Source organism: Falco cherrug, chromosome 19 (genome assembly GCF_023634085.1).
Source record: "Falco cherrug isolate bFalChe1 chromosome 19, bFalChe1.pri, whole genome shotgun sequence".
In the NCBI taxonomy this organism is placed as follows: Eukaryota; Metazoa; Chordata; class Aves; order Falconiformes; family Falconidae; genus Falco; species Falco cherrug.
This window is the reverse complement of record NC_073715.1, coordinates 2874540-2892211: the sequence shown is the minus strand read 5'-3', so window position 1 is coordinate 2892211 and position 17672 is coordinate 2874540. Positions and strand designations below refer to the sequence as shown.

At 61.2% G+C, this 17672-nt stretch overlaps 2 protein-coding genes across 11 annotated transcripts in view; one reads left to right on the top strand and one right to left on the bottom strand.

Annotated features, from left to right (window-relative positions):
* Positions 1 to 10747, top strand: part of ZNF687 (zinc finger protein 687) — a 30071-nt gene extending 19324 nt beyond the window's left edge. For all 5 annotated transcript variants that reach the window (XM_055696568.1, XM_027810258.2, XM_027810257.2 and 2 more), the window contains 8 exons: positions 86 to 2352; positions 4430 to 4608; positions 5128 to 5304; positions 5840 to 6002; positions 6268 to 6564; positions 6949 to 7061; positions 7411 to 7552; positions 8005 to 10747. In XM_055696568.1, the coding sequence (XP_055552543.1) occupies positions 106 to 2352; positions 4430 to 4608; positions 5128 to 5304; positions 5840 to 6002; positions 6268 to 6564; positions 6949 to 7061; positions 7411 to 7552; positions 8005 to 8478 (3792 nt within the window). In that variant the 5' untranslated portion in view covers positions 86 to 105 and the 3' untranslated portion in view covers positions 8479 to 10747. The remainder of the gene's footprint in view (positions 1 to 85; positions 2353 to 4429; positions 4609 to 5127; positions 5305 to 5839; positions 6003 to 6267; positions 6565 to 6948; positions 7062 to 7410; positions 7553 to 8004) is intronic.
* The window catches only part of PI4KB (phosphatidylinositol 4-kinase beta), a 27488-nt gene continuing 20502 nt past the window's right edge, over positions 10687 to 17672 (bottom strand). For all 6 annotated transcript variants that reach the window (XM_055696655.1, XM_055696656.1, XM_055696658.1 and 3 more), the window contains 9 exons: positions 16372 to 16599; positions 15787 to 16014; positions 15496 to 15605; positions 15009 to 15113; positions 14187 to 14310; positions 13835 to 14100; positions 13548 to 13680; positions 13201 to 13321; positions 10687 to 12600 (listed from right to left, as the gene is read on the bottom strand). In XM_055696655.1, coding sequence (XP_055552630.1) covers positions 12419 to 12600; positions 13201 to 13321; positions 13548 to 13680; positions 13835 to 14100; positions 14187 to 14310; positions 15009 to 15113; positions 15496 to 15605; positions 15787 to 16014; positions 16372 to 16599 — 1497 coding nt within the window. In that variant the 3' untranslated portion in view covers positions 10687 to 12418. The remainder of the gene's footprint in view (positions 12601 to 13200; positions 13322 to 13547; positions 13681 to 13834; positions 14101 to 14186; positions 14311 to 15008; positions 15114 to 15495; positions 15606 to 15786; positions 16015 to 16371; positions 16600 to 17672) is intronic.

The following is a 17672-nucleotide window of genomic DNA, read 5'->3' as shown; positions in this document are numbered from 1 at the left end:
GAGCAAGTTCCCATCCGTGTCTCTGCTGGCTTTGTCTGTGTGCCTGAGTCACGATGCTAATGCTCCTCTCCTTGTTCTGTTGCAGATTCTGCCACATTCCCCACCATGGGTGACATGAAAACTCCAGATTTTGATGACCTTCTGGCAGCTTTCGATATTCCTGACATCGACACAAACGAGGCCATCCATTCCGGCCACGAGGAAGCTGACGCTCACATCAAGCAAGTCCCCGGGGAGCCAGGACCCCCTGACCACGTCCTCCCACACACAGACATCACTGCTGTCAGCGTGATTGTGAAGAACACCGTCTGCCCCGAGCAGCTTGATGCCCTGGATGGGCGCGGTAAAGATGGGCACGTCATTGGGCCCCGCTTGCTGCAGAATGGTTTTGGGGCCGCTGAGATGCCCAGGTCCCCCACCTCCAGGTCTGTGGAAGCTGTGGCATCCTCCAACGGGGAGTGTTGGGTGAAGGAAAAAGGCCCCAAACCCCTGGATATCTTTTCCCATTTTAGCCCCGATCCCAACGAAGACAACGCTGCCAACCTGATTGACAGACCCCGGGAGTGTAAACCGAAGGAGAAGTCCCTCGCTGTGCCCTCCCTCTCCCCATCCCCCACCCCGTCGCTGGACTGCAAAGAGCCCATGGGAGAGAGCACGGAGAACCTGCCCCCGGCTTTCCCGCAGTCCTTTGAAACAAGCCAGGCAGGGGGTGCAAATGGGTCCCCTCCTGCCATCCCCTGCATCAAAAAAGAGGAGTCTGACTCGGAGGAGGTGGGCCACGAAGCCAGCCCGAAGGGCCTGGCTGCAGCCTTGGGTGACAGTCCCTTGGAGCACCTGAAATCGGTCACCGTTCGCTACTCCACAGATGATTCTCCCATCGCGTCCTGGCCCGGTTCTGACCCAAACCTTGACAGCAGCGCCAGCAACCTTCCTGAAGTGAAACACTCGCCTGCCAGCCCCCGGGAGCCGTTCTTCAAGGCCTCCTCACCGGTGGTACAAAGCCCCAGGCTCCCCACTTCTCCAAAGCAGCTGGACAACATCACCCTCAAGGAAGAGCAAGAAATGCTGGAGAAGTCGATGGGAAGTCCACAGAGTATGTCCAGTGCTGAAGAAGAGGAGGAGGAAGAAGAAAACAACAATGATTCCCCTTCTTCCAATTCCTCACGGCCCCTGAAAGTGCGGATTAAAACCATCAAAACATCTTGTGGCAGCATCACCCGGACAGTGACCAGGGTCTCCTCGGATTCAGAGCCAGGCTCCACCAAGGGCTCGGCCGAGCAGAGCTCCCAGGAGACTTCTCTCGAGGGTGTCAGCTTCTCAGCGCTGGCAGAGAAAGAGGAAGGGATCGCGCTGGAGGTGCCCAAGGAGAAAATGGAGCTCTCCAGCCCCTTGAAAAACATTGAGGGGCCGAAAATTGTCAGTGTTCAGCTTGGCAATGGCACCAAGCTCAAAGGCACTGTCCTGCCCGTCTCCACCATCCAGAACGCCAGCAGCGCCATGCTGATCGCGGCCAGTGTGGCTCAGCAAAAATCCGTGGTGCTGCCGGCCAAGACGGGTAAAGCCGTGGCCAAGAACATCATCAACCTGGTGCCACAGACCCTGCCCAAAGCCGACACCAGGACCAACGTCAGCACCGTGACGCAGACCACAACCATCACCACCACGGCCAACCAGAAAGTCAACGGCACCACGGTTGTGATGGTGCAGCCGCAGAAGCCTTCCCCTACCATCGCGGGCACCGTCATTTCCAGGAGCCAGTCCAGCCTCGTGGAAGCCTTTAACAAGATCCTCAACAGTAAAAACCTCTTGCCGACGTACAAACCCAACCTGAATCCTCCGGCCGACGCGAGCCTCACCCTGCCTCCCTTCGGATACCGCTGCCTGGAGTGCGGGGACTCCTTCGCCCTGGAGAAGAGCTTGGCTCGCCACTACGACCGGCGAAGCATGCGCATCGAGGTAACCTGCAACCACTGCACCAAACGCCTCGTCTTCTTTAACAAGTGCAGTTTGCTCCTCCACGCGCGGGAGCACAAGGACAAAGGGCTGGTGATGCAGTGTTCCCATTTGGTCATGAGGCCGATCGCTTTGGATCAAATGATCGGACAGCCGGACATCACCCCCCTGGTCTCGGTGACCTCCTTCCCCGCTAGCAAAGTGACTGGCGTGGCTCAGGACACCTTGGCCACGGCCAACGGGGCTCAGGACCTCCCCATCCTGCCTCTGAGCAACAGCTCGGAGCAGACCAACTACAGCTGCTTCAGGTGCCTGGAGTGCAAAGAACAATGCAAGGACAAAGCTGGGCTGGCCGCGCATTTCCAGCAGGCGGTGACCACGGGGACGACCAGCAGCACGGTACGTAGGTGGGAGCTGGGTGCTGGAGCCACAGCAAACCGTCTCTGGGGATGCGGGGCAGAAGTGGAGGACGCCAGGTGTGATCTGGGCACTCGTGCCTGTGCACGCCCGACTCCTCCTGATGTAAAACTCGTGCAGGAAGGAGAACGTTGTGAGCCGGGGTTTGGCTGGTGCCCGTGAGGCGCCGGGCGGAGGGAAGGGAGGCTGTTGTCGGCGGGTGATAAAGCTGCCCCGCGGGTGAAGGAGCCAGGGCGCGGCGGGGAGGGACGAGCGGGTCCCCAGGCACCGGTGCCCTGCCTGCCAGCACCCGCTGTGGGACGCAGCCGTCCCCGTGGAACCATGTTAGAGCTCTGGGCGCTGCTTCCTCTTTTGACGGCTTGAAGCACAAATGGAGTCTGGAGGAACCGGCGGAGGGGGGGGGTGTGTGTGTTGGGTTCCCCCCACCCTGCCTGGAGAGCCAGCCTTGAGGTCCCTGACGCTCCCTGCTGCTGCCAACACGTCCTGGTTCGTTAGGGCAGGCAGCATCCAGCTAACACGGGATTAATGCTGCCGAGGGATGACCTCTCAAAGGCAAGGCGGGGGGCAGGTCCACAGAGGAGCCCTGTCCTGCCGGTGCCATGCCTTCACCTTTCCCTTCCTCCAGAGACGTTCAGCCCCCTCGGCTTCCTTTTCATAGAAGGAATTTGCTGTTTCCTGGTAACTCTGTTTACTTCGAAGCTGCTGCTGTAGCCAGGACGCTGTTGAAGCGCGGTGCTGCGGCCCCGCTGCTGCAGAGGAGGGCTGCTTTCTGTCTGAAGGTCACCAGGAGCCCAGAAGTTCACATGCCTGCATGGATTGTTCTGAGGAGCTTTCTTTTAACGGGGGGAGGATTTCGTACTCTCATCCCCCCTCCTAGCCCTCCCGTGGATGGAGGGGCTGGGACGCAGCAGAGGGGGTATGTGCAGTGGGGCTGCAGCAGGAGCAGTGACAGGGCACAAAGGGAAGGAGATCAGGGACAGGAGAGCTGGGGGAAATTGTCCTTATCTCCCTGCTTGCACCTGCTGCCTGTGAATGCAGCAGAATAGTACTTCTAGCTCGGAGAGAGCCCGTCTGCGGGGAGCACTTGAGCGGGGAAATTCCAGTGTGAAGTTGCTGGCAGGGCAAAACCTGTTACCAGCCCTCACCTAGCCAGCAGCCGGGCTCAGCCCTAAACCAACACCTCCGACAAATGGCTTTGTCTTCCTTTTAAAAAAATAAAAATAAGAGGCCCAGAGGCTTTCCTCGGCGCAGCGAGGGATGGGGCTGGCTGAGGCTGTAAGCCTCTGTAATCCTCTTCCTCACCTGCCACCTTTGATCACCGCTCCCTTCCCGACATGCCCCTGTGTCCCTGCTCCATCTCCCGGGCTGCCTTCAGCTGCTGTTCCCGGTCCGATTTCTCTTCCCCTCTCGTCGCCCTGCTGCCGGAATCACCCTTGGGTCTGTCTCAGCAGCACTTTGGGCCCCACTCTGGGCACCGGCAGCGAGGGGAGCCCGACTGCAGCTTGCTGTGCGTGGCATCTGCCTGGGGGCTGCTCCTCTCCTTCCTCGCCCCACCTCTGCCCTGGTTATCACATCTGTCAGGGCAGCTCCTGTTGGAAGCCCTGTCCTGTTTCCTCAAGGCCTTGGTGGCTTCTTCCCCTCCAGACCCCCATGTCCGTTTCCTGGCCTGGAGTTGGAATTAGTTTCAAAACGGTTTTGGCAGCTGCTGTGAATACGCCCCCGCTCCCTCCGGTAAAACTCCCTCACCAAGCGGCTGGTCCCCGGCTAACCCTTGGCACACGCTGCATCTGGGACCCATCTGTGATGAAAAGCCTGGAAAAGGCATCTTGTCTGCTTGTGAAACGCCCTCAACAATTACCCGGCAAGCTGGCGCGAGCAGATTATCTCCTGAAACGTGCCCTGCAGAGTCCCGGCGCTTCTCCCGGCGGCACGTGGCTTGGGGCTGCTTCGGGTGCTGGGGGCTGTTAGCCACGTCCGTCTGCAGAAAAGGCTTAAAAGCCCTTTGGTACAGGTGGGTACGTGCCAGGCTGAACCTCTCGATGCTCTCCTCCCCCCCCAGGTTTGTACGACGTGTCCCATGATCATGTCCAATCGCTGCAGCTTTAACGCCCATCAGCGGATGCACAAAAACCGGCCGCCCCACGTCTGCCCCGAGTGCGGAGGGAACTTCCTCCTGGCGAACTTCGAGAGCCACCTGAAGGAGGCCTGCCTGCACTTCTCCCGCAGAGTGGGGTACAGGTAGGGCCGAGCTCGGCAGAGGGACACGGGGGGATGTGCCGGACCAGCGGGGAGAGCCCCGTGTCTGCGGCGGGTTTCTGTTTTGCAGGTGGGGCAGGAATTCACGTTCCTTCTCCCCACCAGTGCTGGGCGCGGGGCTGAGGGTCAGCGTCGCGCTGCGCCCTTTCTCTGGCTCTCACCCCTTTAGCCCCAGGGGAATTTTCCTCCTCCTGGGACCTACTGGCCACCATGTCACCTCATTCCTGGCTGGCAGCATCAGACCCCCGCAGTCTCTCCCTGCTCCTTCTGATGAGCTCCCTGGGCCCTGGATCCACCGGTGCTGGGCGGGACTGGTTGCTCCTTACTGGAGCATTCCCAGTGCCCAGATCTGGTTTGGATCCTGCTGTCCTTGGGGCAGGTCAGACGGGGAGCAGGCGTGCACCCTTGTGCTCCGGTTTCTCTTTGCCGTTAGCGTGCCAGTCGCCATGGGGGGGCTTGAGCTCCCCTACCCCTCACCCCCTGCTCTCCTCTGCTCTCCAGGTGTCCCAGCTGCGCTGTGGTCTTCGGTGGGGTCAACTCCATCAAGTCCCACATCCAGACCTCCCACTGCGAGGTGTTCCACAAGTGCCCCATCTGCCCCATGGCGTTCAAGTCGGCCCCCAGCGCCCACGCGCACGTCTACACGCAGCACCCTGGCTTCAGCAATCAGCAGTCCAAGTAAGTGCTCCAAGAGCCGACGTCCCGACAGATTTTGCCAGAAGAAATCACTCCCAGCAGGTGACGGGATGAGAGGAGGCGGCCTCATGTTGCGCCAGGGGGGGTTTAGACTGGATATTAGGAAAAATTTCTTCACTAAAAGGGTTGTCAAGCGCTGGAACAGGCTCCCTGGGGGAGCGGGGGAGCCACTGGAGGTATTTATGAGACGTGTAGATGTGGCCCTCGGGACGCGGCCTGTGGTGGGCTGGGCGGTGCTGGGCTTCGTGGTTTGACTCGATGATCTTAAAGGTCTTTTCCAACCTAAACAATTCTGTGATTCCAAGAACTGGGAGCATCCTCAGTGGGTGGGACGCTGCGGGAAGAGCTCAGCACCAGCACGGGGAGCTGCTTCCACCTGCTTTTTACTTTCCCATCCTGTGTGTGGGTCTGACCGTGCCCAGGGCTGCTCTCAACCCCCTTGCCAAAACGGTTCCTCCAGGGTCCTCCTGACCCCAGCCCGAGCTGTGCCGACAGCGGTGCCTTTTTCCTCCGGCAGAATGATTTACAAGTGTGCAATGTGCGACACGGTCTTCACCCACAAGCCCCTGCTCTCCTCCCACTTCGACCAGCATCTGCTCAACCAGCGGGTCAGTGTCTTCAAGTGTCCGGACTGCCCGCTGCTCTTCGCCCAGAAGCGCACCATGCTGGAGCACCTCAAGGTAACGCTGTGCCCGCGCCCGGCGCTCTCTGCGGAGCCCCTTGATGTTAATTATTGATGTAAATATTTGAGCCGCCCTCCTTCACCGGGGGCATCATCGCCGATGCAGCAGGGCCCTGAGATCTGGCTCCCTTGTCACCCAGAGCCTGAGGAGATGAGCCTGGCTGCAGGCTGCGGCCTGGGGGTGCGCAGGCTTTTCTTCTGGGCTGCCGAGGGAAGAATCCCGACCCCAGACAGCTGCCAACACCCTGGTCTTTGCTTTCCAGAACACTCATCAGCCCCAGAAGCCAAAGGAAGACCTGGCAAAGAAGGCAGCCATCCTGCTCACGCCGAAGCAGGAGCCTGTCGAAATGCCCGTGTCCAAGATCTCGGAGGAGTCGTCGTCCTCCACGGAGGAGGACGAGCCCCCCAGCTCCCCCGAGCTGCGCAAGACCAAGCGAAGCCGCTTCCAGCGCAAGACGGTCAACAAGTCCAAGGGCAGCGGGTGGACGTGCGGCGTCTGCCACTCCTGGTTCCCGGAGCGCGATGAGTATGTCTCCCACATGAAGAAGGACCACGGCAAGGTGAGCAGAAAGCTGGGGTCTCCAGCTGCGGCTCGGCCAAGTCCTCGGGAAGGGGGGCAGGGAACGTGTGTGGCACAGAGCAGCGGGGCAGGACACCCTGGTTCCTTGCTGGGCCGGGAGCGTGTTCTGCTGCAGCTGGGATGTGGATTCTCCCCCCGGCACAAACTCGGTCAGGGTTGAGGTTTGGGGGGGCAGGGACGTTACCTGGGTGAGCAGCAAAGACCAGGTACTCGTCACCCAAACGCGCCGCCGTGGCGTGGGCGAGGAGGGAGAACCTGAGGCAGCGCCGAGTTCCCACGTCCAGCTTCTCGCCTGCAGCGGGGGGAGCCCTGCGCTCCCCTCGGCTCCCCGTGCCGTCCCCACCTGCCTCTTTGTTCCTTGCAGTCGGTGAAGAAGTTCCCGTGCCACCTGTGCGAGCGGTCGTTCTGCTCCGCTCCCAGCCTCCGGAGACACGTGCGAGTGAATCACGAAGGGATCAAGCGCGTCTATCCCTGCCGGTACCCCGCAGCACCTGCCCCCGCTCGGGCTGAGGAGGGGGGTCTGGTTTAAGGGGGGCAGCTCCGCTTCCCCCGGGCTAAGCCCTGGTCGGGAGGGTAAAGCTACAGACAGCTGATACGGTGGGCACCCAGCACGTGTCTGGGAAGCAGGAGGGCGAGGAGGGACCGGGAGGGACTGCGGGGTTTTATACCCTCCAGAGGGACGTGGATGATCACGTTTGCGGGCAGGGTCGGGGGTCGGGGTGCTGGGGGCAGCTTTCCCAGGGGGCCGGGGCTCGGTCCTGCACTGTCGTGCTAGAGCATCTTCTCGCTGCGGAGCGTCGCTTCATTGCCTGCTCGGGCCCTGCAGGTACTGCACCGAGGGCAAAAGGACCTTCAGCAGCCGGCTCATCCTGGAGAAACACATCCAGGTGCGACACGGGATCAAAGTGACCGACCAGATGAAGAGCCAGGAGGTCGTTATCGCCCGGATAGGGACCGGCACCACGCAGGTACGCGCTCGCTGTTGTCCTGGGGTGCTGGCAAAGGGCTGGCGCCTTGCGGAGGTTTGGGGCAGGGTCGAAGGCATCGCCGTGAGCCCTGATCCTGGCTTGCTCCTGCCTCCACACGTCCCGCGGGGCCTGGGCCCAGCAGCTCCCTCCCAGCGTGGGGCCCAGCGCCTGCCGGATGGGTGCGGGGCGCCGTCTGGGCACAGCTCGCTTAGCTCCCGCCCTCCCTGCCAGCGTGGCAGCGGCTGCGCTTGGCCGGCTCAGCCCCGCGCCGTGCGCCGGGAGAGAAGGGAAAAGCTCCCGGTGCGCTGGGCACCTGCCGAGGAGCTGCCCCAGGCGCGTCCAGGGCCGCTGCGGGAGCCCCGTGGCGCTGGGAATTCCCCGAGCGGGCTGGGCTGTGCCCGGAGCTGCTGGAATTGGGCACCCAGTAACGCTCACCCGGAACGTTCCCGCAGGTGTCCGGGCGGAAGCGGAAACTTTCCTCGGACGAGGGTGACTCGTGCAGCGAGGAGCCCGACAGCACCACCCCTCCCTCCAAAAACCCCAAGGGCGACCGCAAGGCCCCCTTCCGCTGCCGCAAGTGCGGTTACCTCGCCAGCAGCTCAGCCGACTTCCAGGAGCACATCCCCCAGCACCGGACTGACGAGAGCTCCCACCAGTGCCGGGAGTGCGGGCTCTGCTTCACCTCCCAGGTCTCCCTCAACCGCCACCGCTTCATCACCCACAAGAAGAAGAAGGGAGCGAGCGAGATGGAGGAGCCGGGGCCCCGGAGCCCGCTGGAAGGAGGCGCCCAGCACGTGGCCGACGGCAAGCTCTCCTGCAAGGTGTGCGGCCGCTGCTTTGACAGCCAGCTCAACCTCAAGACACACTTCCGCACGCACGGCATGGCCTTCATCCGCGCCAGGCAGAACGCCAGCCCCGAGAACTAGCGCCCCGGCAGCGGGTACATACCCAGCGGCTGCCAGCGCCCGCCTGGGCCCCCCTCCTCCTCCTGGGCAGCCTTTCGGCAGCGGCGCGGGGAAGAGACCGTAACGGGGTTTGCACGGTCCGGCCGGACCCGCGTGCCTGGCTCAGCGGGGGCTCAGCACCCCCGGGCTGCCGGGGCGGGCAGGATGGCGGCTGCCTTGTGCAGGAGGCGAAGGGCAGAGGCCGGACGCGCTGCCTGGTGCGCGGGGAGGCCGGTTTGTTCGCTGCTCTGTCCTCACCCGGGGACGTGACTCTCCCCGTGGCTGCTTGTGCCTGCGGGGAGGGACAGTGGCCTTCCTCCCGCGGGGATGAGGAGGGGAGAGGGACGCCCCGCACCCCGCGGCCAGCCTGGGCAAGCCCGAGCTGTCGTCTTCACACCCTGGGCCTTGCTGCCGCTCTGCCCGTGCGGGATGGGAAGGCAGCTGGTGGCGCTGGGCAGGACCTGGGGACCAGGGGCCACTTCTCCATCACAGGAAAGTGATGGCAGAAATGTCACAGCAAAATCCACCCCTTTTTTTTTTTTTTTTCCTTTTTTTTTTTTTTTTTTTTTTTTTCTCTCCCTTTCCCTTTTCAATGTTGTTTATTTTGTGTTTTGCTGGGAACTGGGGGGAGAAGCCAAGTCCAGGCTTGTCACAGAGACCCCCCCGGCCCCTCTCTGGCTCCGCTCACCTGCCAGATGTGCCAGGTCCTTCACCATCACTTGCACTAACGGCGGACGCTGGTCACTTCGTGCCCCAGGACGGCCGCACTCAGGCCCCGGCTGGCGGCTTCCCCGGGGAGGAGGAGATTTTAATTTGGCAGAGGAAAAACCAGAAGCCAAAACCAGGCCCCTGGGTGAGCTCAGCATGTGCCCGCCAGCACCGTCACCCCACGGGCACCACGAAGCTGCACCGTGTTGGCTGGCGCTGCAGCGAGGGGGGCCCGTCCCCCCAGGATCCGTGCCGGCCGCTCTCCGGGCGAAGGGGCCGTGAGGAGGGAAAGCCGCTGCTGGATCCCGTTACAGACTGAAACGCTGACGGTGAGTCTTGGGGGGGCTTTTCCCAGGGGCACTGGTGTCACCCACAGCCGCCCCCCCACCCGTTCCCACCCAGCTCTGGGGGCCGAGGGCTCTGCTGCTGCCTGGGCTCGGCTTCACCAGCTGCTCCTCTTCCTCGGCCACCCCTTGGCGGGCACAAGGTGGAGCCCAGCACGGCTCAGCACCGCGGGGCCCGACCGAGCTCCCCCTCGGCCACTGTGAACCACATCCCTGCACACACGCGTGTGAGCGCTTGGCCCCAGCACAGCAGGGTCTCACCTGCTCGGGGTTGTCACCGTGTCCCACTGTTACCTTCCAAAAAAAAAAAACAAAAAACAAAAACAAACAAAAAAAAAAAAGACAAAAAAAAAAAAAACCAGCCAGAAAAGAAACTTCTAGTTGTTCTGTTTGTTTAGCGCCTGTGCTTGGGGTAGGGTATTTGTGTGAGTAATTATTTCAGTAACTTAACTTTGGGCTCCTCCTTATTTCCTTGTGAATAACCTCTAACACGCTGTGTAAAGTTGTATCATACACTAAAAGTGACAAAAAAAAAAAAAAAACAAACAAAAAACAAACTACTGTTGTGATTTTGGGTTTTGTTTTGGGGTTGGTTGGTTGGGGTTTCCCCCCCCCCCCCCCCCCCCCCCCCGTTACTTTTTTGGGGTGGGGAAAGCTGGTTTGCTGGGGTTGGGGTTGGGTTCTTCCCCCCCCCCCCCCCCCCCCCCCCCCCCTCCTTTTTTTAAGTGCAAGGGGCGGTAATCCTCCCCCTCGCTGCAGGTGGATTCAGCTGAATGGCACACATGGAGCAAGGGGGGGCTTTGAAAATAAAAGGAGAAAAAAAATAAAAGCAACCAGCAGTTCCCCCAGCCCCTGGGCCAGGACCACCCCCCTCCCCTGGCGCTGAGCCTCCCCCACCCCCCACCCCCCAGCCGTACTGCGTGGGGCTGTGAACGTGTAAATGATGTTTAATAATAGAGAAGAACCTAAAGTTTCTACGAGTTTTAGAGGAAGGAAACAAAACAAATTGCTTTGTAATCTTGGTTTTCAAGCACTTCAGTGCCTTTAGATCGACACTTCTGTTAAAGCGGGCGGGGGGCGGCTGAACACTTGTTTTAGGGGTTGTGATTATGCTACATTAAAACTACGGGCACTGCAAGAGGCTCTCAGGTATCCTTTATTCTTGTAGTAATAATGCAATTAAACTTTTAGTGGTTTAACCCCTGCTGTGCCCTGTCTTGCTTACCTGGCCCCGCGTGTGTCCCGGGAGGGGTCCTGCGTCCCCCACCCCATCGCAAGGGTATTGGTCCTGCCCCAAAAATGAGGTGGAAGGGGCTGAGGGGGCCCCCCCCTTCCATCCCTGCTTCCCCAGAGAGGCCTGGGGGCTGCGCTGAGCCCCCCACCCTGCTGCAACACAGGGGAACCCCAGAGGAGGGCTGTGATTGCCTGCGACCGTGGGCTGGGGGTGCCCCTGGCATGGGGACCCCCACTCAGTCCCTGATTAATGCCCCCCACGGTGGTTCCTGGCCACGGGCAGCCAGCATTTTAAAATAGAATTTTTGTTTTTTAATGCTAAACAATCAACATGACAAATAATTAGTGCTAAACAAAGAGACTGAGGACATCCAGGGTTACAGGCCGGCGCAGGGGGCAGGGGGACGGGTGGGGGGCACCGCTCGCATGCCGGCAGGGCGGCACATCTGACCAGCAGGACGGGCTGAGGCTGGGGGGACGGGGAGGGGTGGGGCATGGGGGGTCGCTGCTCTTAAAGGAAGGGGCTGTCAAAAAGGGGGGGGGGGAGGGGTGTGGGCCCCCCCGGAGACCTGGTGGGCGGGCGAGGGGGGGGGAGCTAAAACTTTTGGGCTGCCCTTTTGCCTTCCCCTGGGGCTGGCAGTGCCGAGCCTGGGGGGGCCGGGAAGGCACCAGGCTCCTTCCCCCCACCCCGTCCCATCCCTGGAGCTTCTCCTGGTCAAACCCAGCCCAGGGCTCCAGGGAGGGGACCCGCCGGCCGCAGCCTGACATTCAAGACAAGAGACAGCAGCCAGAAATTATTGCAAGGGGAGGGGGCGGGGGGCGGGGGGAAGCTTCACAGTCCCAAATTCCTGGAACACAGTCAGAGGAAAAGGTGCTGGGAGGAGCGGGGGGGGGGCAGCACCGGCACCCCAGCTGGGCAGCGGCCTCGGGACCCCCAACCTTGACGTACCGGCTGTGGGTGCTACGGGAGGGGGTGCCCTACGCTGGCTGGGACAAGGGGACTTTTGAGGGGGGTGGGGAGGGGAAAAAGGGGGTGCGAGAAAGAAACGGGCCCAGAGTGGGGGCTGAGCAATGCCGGGGTAGGGGGGGGAACATGCAGGGAAGGGCCCCCCGGGTTCACCTCCGCTGCCGTCATGCGGGACCAGCAGAAGGCTCAAGTGGCAGCGGACGCCGGAGGGTGGGGGCCAGGCCCGTCCCCCCCAGGTCCCGAACATTTCATGAGATTGTGGGGGGGGTTCACAGGACACCAACGGGCGTAATACTGACAGGAGGGAGGCGGCAGCGCGGGGGCGAGCGCTATCCCCACATCCCCAGGCCCTTTGCTGCTTTCACCTGGCCGCCCCGACCCCGCACGCGTCGCACGGTTACCGCATGATCCGTTTCGCTTTGATTTTCACAAGTGGAGGGGTTTTTTTTCCTGCTTCGACCGCTTGGGGTTTGGTTTTTTTGTTTGTTTGTTTGTTTGTTTGTTTGTCCTTGTTTCATTTTGTTGAGGAGCCTTGGCAAAAGCAGCCCCAGGACGACGCTGAGACTTGGCCTCCTTTTTACCATCGAGGACCAAGAGCTGCTTCCCCGGGAGCAAAGCTCGGGCCCGGGCCGGGCGCGGAGTCGTTCTGGGAGAGGGAGGCCCGTGGCCATCACATGATGCCGTTGGTGAGGTACTGGAAGCCATCGTAGAGCTTGGTGGTGATGGAGCGCATGCTGCCGTCCACCATCTGCTCGATCAGCAGCTGCAGCTGCTCCTCCGTCATGTTCATGTGGAACCGCTCCTTCAGGTTGCGGATGGTGGACGAGCCGTGGAAACAGGGGAGCTGCGACCCTGCGGGGAGGGAAGGACAGGCTTTGGCACGGGGGCCTGGGGCGAACGCAGCCCCCAGGGGCGCGGCGGCCTCCATCCAGCGGGACCCTTCGCTTGGCGCTGGCCCCGAGGCCGCTTTGTGGCACGGGGACCCCCCCGGTGCTGCCAGGCCGCGGCAGGGTTAGCCAGGACCCGCTGCTGAAGGACACCGCCACGTTTGGGGCCCGGTCCCACACCGAGGGAACGGTGACCCCCATCCCTCGGGGGTGCTTCAGGCTTCCTGGGGGCACCGCAGTGCTCGGCCGTCGCCACAGGCACGTCTCCGCTCCTGTAGTGCTCCATGGCGGACCGGGGGATGCTCCCTCTCCCTCTGCTCACACCCACCCACTCCAGGGATCCAGTGTCTCCCCGAGGCCTTTCCCTGGGGCAGGAGCTCCCCGCCCAGACCCCAGACCCTAAGAGGGCTGCCCGGAGCCTCTCCTCATACAAGACCCCTCTGGATGCTCTCCCACCCTCACCAGCTCTCCTCCGCGCACTGAGGGTCCCTGAGCCGTTCCTGGGTGATGCTCTGCGCAGCCCGGACGCACGCGTGGCACCTCGGGGGTCCCCCGCCCCCCTTACCTTGCTGCATGATCTCCACGATCTGCACCACTTTATCCATGTGCTTCCTGGCAGCGATGAGACCCTGCAGCATCAGCATCTTGTAGTAGTTGAACATGTCGCCGTCCAACCCGCCCATCACCTGCAGGGGAGAGGACGTGTGGGTGGAGGGCAGCGGATGGAGACATTTTAGGACAAAGGGGCGCCCTAAGCAGGGGGACAGTCAACAGGATGGGCACGAGAGGATTTTTTAGGGATTTTCACTTCTCTGAGCAAACCCGCATTGCAAACGGGGCACCTCCCGCCCTCGGCTCATCCAGGAGCAGCGCGGGGATCACCCCTTGCCATCACGTCCCCCACTCACTCACATCCACAAATTCCGTGGTGAGTTTGAAGGCAGACGTCTCGAAGCCAAGATTCCTGGGGGAGCTGGAGAGGATGAACCCGAAATCGATGTGGATTATGTGCCCATCCGCATCCAGCAAGATGTTGCCGTTGTGCCTGTGCACGGGAGGGAAAACTTTCCATTAAACTCTGCAGGCGTGTGCGTGGCCCTGGGAGCAGCAGCACCCTCCGCTCCCAGGATTTCCCTGCTGTATCTGGGGACAAAGTGACAAATCCCAGTGGGAGATGCAGCTACGGCGTGGGGACCCACCTGTCCTTGACCTGCAGTAGGTAGCAGACCAGGCAGTAACCGGCACAGCTCTGCACAAAATTCCTCTGGGCCGTCAGGAAGGATTCGGTATTGTAATTGCCATGTTCTTGCAGGAAATAATCCAGCAGCGAAAGCAGGGATTGCTTCTTGATTTGGTGGATGGACACAGCATTCACGACTGGCTCAATCATGCCGCTGTCGGCAGAGATGACGAGGATTTTGTATGGCTTGATCCAGAGCGGGACACGCTCCTGCTCCCAGATGGACTGTGGGAGAGAGAGAGAAAATCCCTCAGGGCCCAGGGCGGCCCCACACGGCTGCAGCCCCCTAAGCAGCCCCTCTCTCGTCTCACCTGCAGCTGCTTGAGGACCTGGAAGGCGAGCAGCTCCTGCCGGAGGTCGTCCCCGCACTTGACAATGACGGAGAGGAGGCGCCAGGAGGGCAGGTGGCCGTAGGGGGACCCTTCCCGGATCCTCCTGCAGGGAACGGGCGAGGATGGGAGCGTGAGGAAAGGGAGGGTGGGCAGCAACCAGCCCGGGGGTCTCCGATCAGAGGTTTGGGGGCAAGGAAGGCCTCTGGAAACGTAGCAGCTCTGCTCGGTTGGGACGGCAGCAGGATGAGTTCCAGTGCCCAGAACTGCAAGAACTGCGCACCGAGCCCTCCCTGAACAATGGTGCAAATCCCACCTGAGCCACAAGCCATCCCCGAGACAGCAGGAGGGAATTAACTCCCCCGGAATCTCCCAGCCCCCCCATCAGAACAAGGTGGACGAGACTACCCCCAAATGTATAGAGCCCAGGGGGCTCCCTCTCTCGCTCAAGGAGAAATCTGGGGGTTGGACACACAATCTGGGGAGCAGGTACGCAGATCAGTTTATTTTGGGACCGGCCAAGTCTTCTGACTTAAAGGATGCCTATAGATACCTGGTAAAGCCCCTCAAAGCCTAACCCAAGAGCAGCAAGTCTGCTGCGGATTTTTCCCCTCCTGCAGCACACCCGCTGCTCGCTGCCATTCCCCGCCGCGTCCCGAGCAAACACCCACCCTGGGGACGAGCAGGGCCTAAAGTCGAGGCCGTGGTTATTTACTGGGCAAGTCAAAAGAGCAATTTCCTTGGATTTCCAGGGCAGACAAAGTCCCTGCAGTGCCGAGGCCAAGCCAGCGCTTCCAGCCCTACCTGACTTTCTCCTGCCAGGGCTCCTTCAGGGCGACAGCAGACGGGTCCTCGGGGTCCCTCTTGAAGGAGGTGGGGGTGTGCGCCAGCTGCTCCGAGAGCCGCCGCCTGCAAGACAGAGCTGTTACAGCAGCGAAACCCGCTGCTGAGGGAGAAAGTAGCGTCACCACGTGCACCCAGAGCACTTGCCGAAGCCCATGGGCTCACCCCACGCCCCGCGCCAGGGCCACGTCCCCCGCCTCCCGGCACGGAAGGTGCCAGCAGTGAGTGGGGGGGGCCGTGCCAGCCCAGAGCGCCTTTTTCCTGCCTCTGTTCAGGGCTGTCATAAGCCTTCGCCGCCCAGAGTTTGCCCCTCCTCAGCCTTTAGCGCAGATGGTTTTTATGAGGAAACCAGCAGAGGAATTCTGCACCCCCCGCCTTTTTGCACCTGAACTCGTAACCCATCGCGATAAAGCTACTGCCGGGGCTGCCCTCGCTGCGCCAGCCTCACCTGATGTCTCCAGCAGCGATGAACACGGGCTCCCTGCTCTCCTGACTGGTGATGCTGTCCACAGAGAACTGGGAGATGTTGTCACAGCTGTTGGTGTGAATCTCTGGCAGCTGGGAGGGGGAAGGTGCGAGAGGTGGGATGCAGCAGCTACTGCCATGCGATTCCCACCCCTCTTTTCCCCCAGGCAGGAGCTGGGGTAGCACCACCATCCTGCACGGTGCTGTGCCTGATCCCAGCAGCATCCCGCAGCACCAGCAAGGGACAAACCCTGCCCGGCACCCCCAGCCTCACCTCCACCTGCAGCTCCACGATATCGTCCACGGACCAAGCTTCGTCGTCGTTGTCGTAGTTGGGGACGGTGGTGAAGCTGCTGGTTCTCTGCTCGTGCGTGATCCCGCACTCCGGCAGGTTCTCGGCTGAGCGGGTGCTCCGGATGCGGTTCTCGGGGATGCGAGCGGGCACATTCGCTGTGTCGAAATTGTCACATTCAAGTACTTCAACGTAGATTAAATAGGGAGCCTGGGGGAAGCAAACCCAAGCGTTAGCAGGGCCGGGCGGCTGCAGGAGGCAGCACGACGCTCCGCGCCTGCAGGGCCTGTGCGTTTTGGAGGAAAAGCGGCGATTTTCAGTAGGTGTGGAGCTGCCGCGCACAGCTCGGAGCTCGGTTGCTCCCAGGGGTCTCCTCCCTGTCCCAGCTGCCTGGCACATCTCCCACCCCACCGCTTCCCGCTCTGGAAGCTCCCCCCGCTCCCAGGACCCAGGAGATGCCCTCAGCACCCATGTGAAGCCCTTCTTCCCCTCGACCCCCCAACAGGGGCCGTGCTGAGCACGAAAATCTGCCTTTTGAGGCAAAAGCCGCTGTCTGGCCGGCCGTACCTTGTCCTTGGAGTTGAGGACGACCGCCTGGGTGTGTGGCACCCGCACCACGTGGTGGTCGAAGCCGGCCGTCGGGAGCCAGGCGCGCGCTGGCAGCTTGTGGTTCAGCAGCGACAGCTCCGAGATGAGCCGCTGGGTCTTCTGCTCTTTGGTCGGCAAGGTGGCCAGGCGCTTCCCGATGGCAATCAGGGATTTGATGAATTCTCTCTCGGGGGCAAGTCTGACTGGCTAAAAAAGGTTTAGGGAAGGAGGGTGGGGGGAGAGTGTTACCAAGGCAGCGGGTCAGCAAGGTGCTGGCAGTTTTGCAGTCAGGCTCCACAGTCTAAACGCACCGGGATAAATTCCAGAGAGAGAAAGAGGCTCTTCCCTGCTCCCAGATGATGCTCCCACGATGAGCTGAGCTCATCACCCGGGAGCAGAGCAGGACAGGACCGAAGCTCTCTTTCCCTTCCCGTTGTGCTGTCCAGACTCCCACCTCCCCATAACTCCGATGTCCCCCCAGGAGCCCCCCCCGCCCCGATCCCCAGGGCCCGGAGCCCGCAGCCGGCAGAGGGAGTGCAAATCGGCTCCATCCCCAGCTCGGCGCTGGTTTTTGTTCTATCCTCACCCTGAAGCTTCCATCGAGGCTCCATCCGACCATTTTGCAAAGATCAAACCATAATTCAGGAAGCCCCTTGGACCCAGGAGCCCCCCAGCACCCACCGGCTTGAGCTGAGCTCTCTGCTCATTTTTTCCCCAAGTTTTTAAATCAGGACAACAAACGATTGTGGCTGATTTTGCCATTTAAGATGCAGAATTAAACTTGCAAAGTGTTCGCTGCACAATCATGCTGGAAATGCACATGCAAAAAGCTACGGAGCGTGAGAAAAGGAAGCAAAGGAAAACGTCGGAGAGCCGGGAATGGCTGCACAGCAAAATAAAGGGATGGTGAAGAGAGGAGAAGGATCAGTCTGGTGGTTCCCTTTTGGGAAAGAGCAGGTGGGGAAATCGTTTGTATCTGTAGTCCACGTCAAAAATCCTTCCAAACTCAGGGGTAAGCGCTGTCCTCTCCTCCACAGCGCTCTGCTCTCTTGCCCACCTCGCTGGCGAGCGCAGCAGAGGCATCCTCGGGACAGGAGGAAGCGCTTGCACGGCATCTAAGCCAGCAATGTTGCTTTCACGTACGAGGCAGAGGATAAATATTTCAAACCCTGCACCAGTGGATGCACTGGAAAGCGCCTGGTCCCATCAGACCCTGCTCTGCCACCCTGCACCCCAAGGCTCCCTTGACCTCCGGGACAGTTTCCCTCGATTGCATTTAA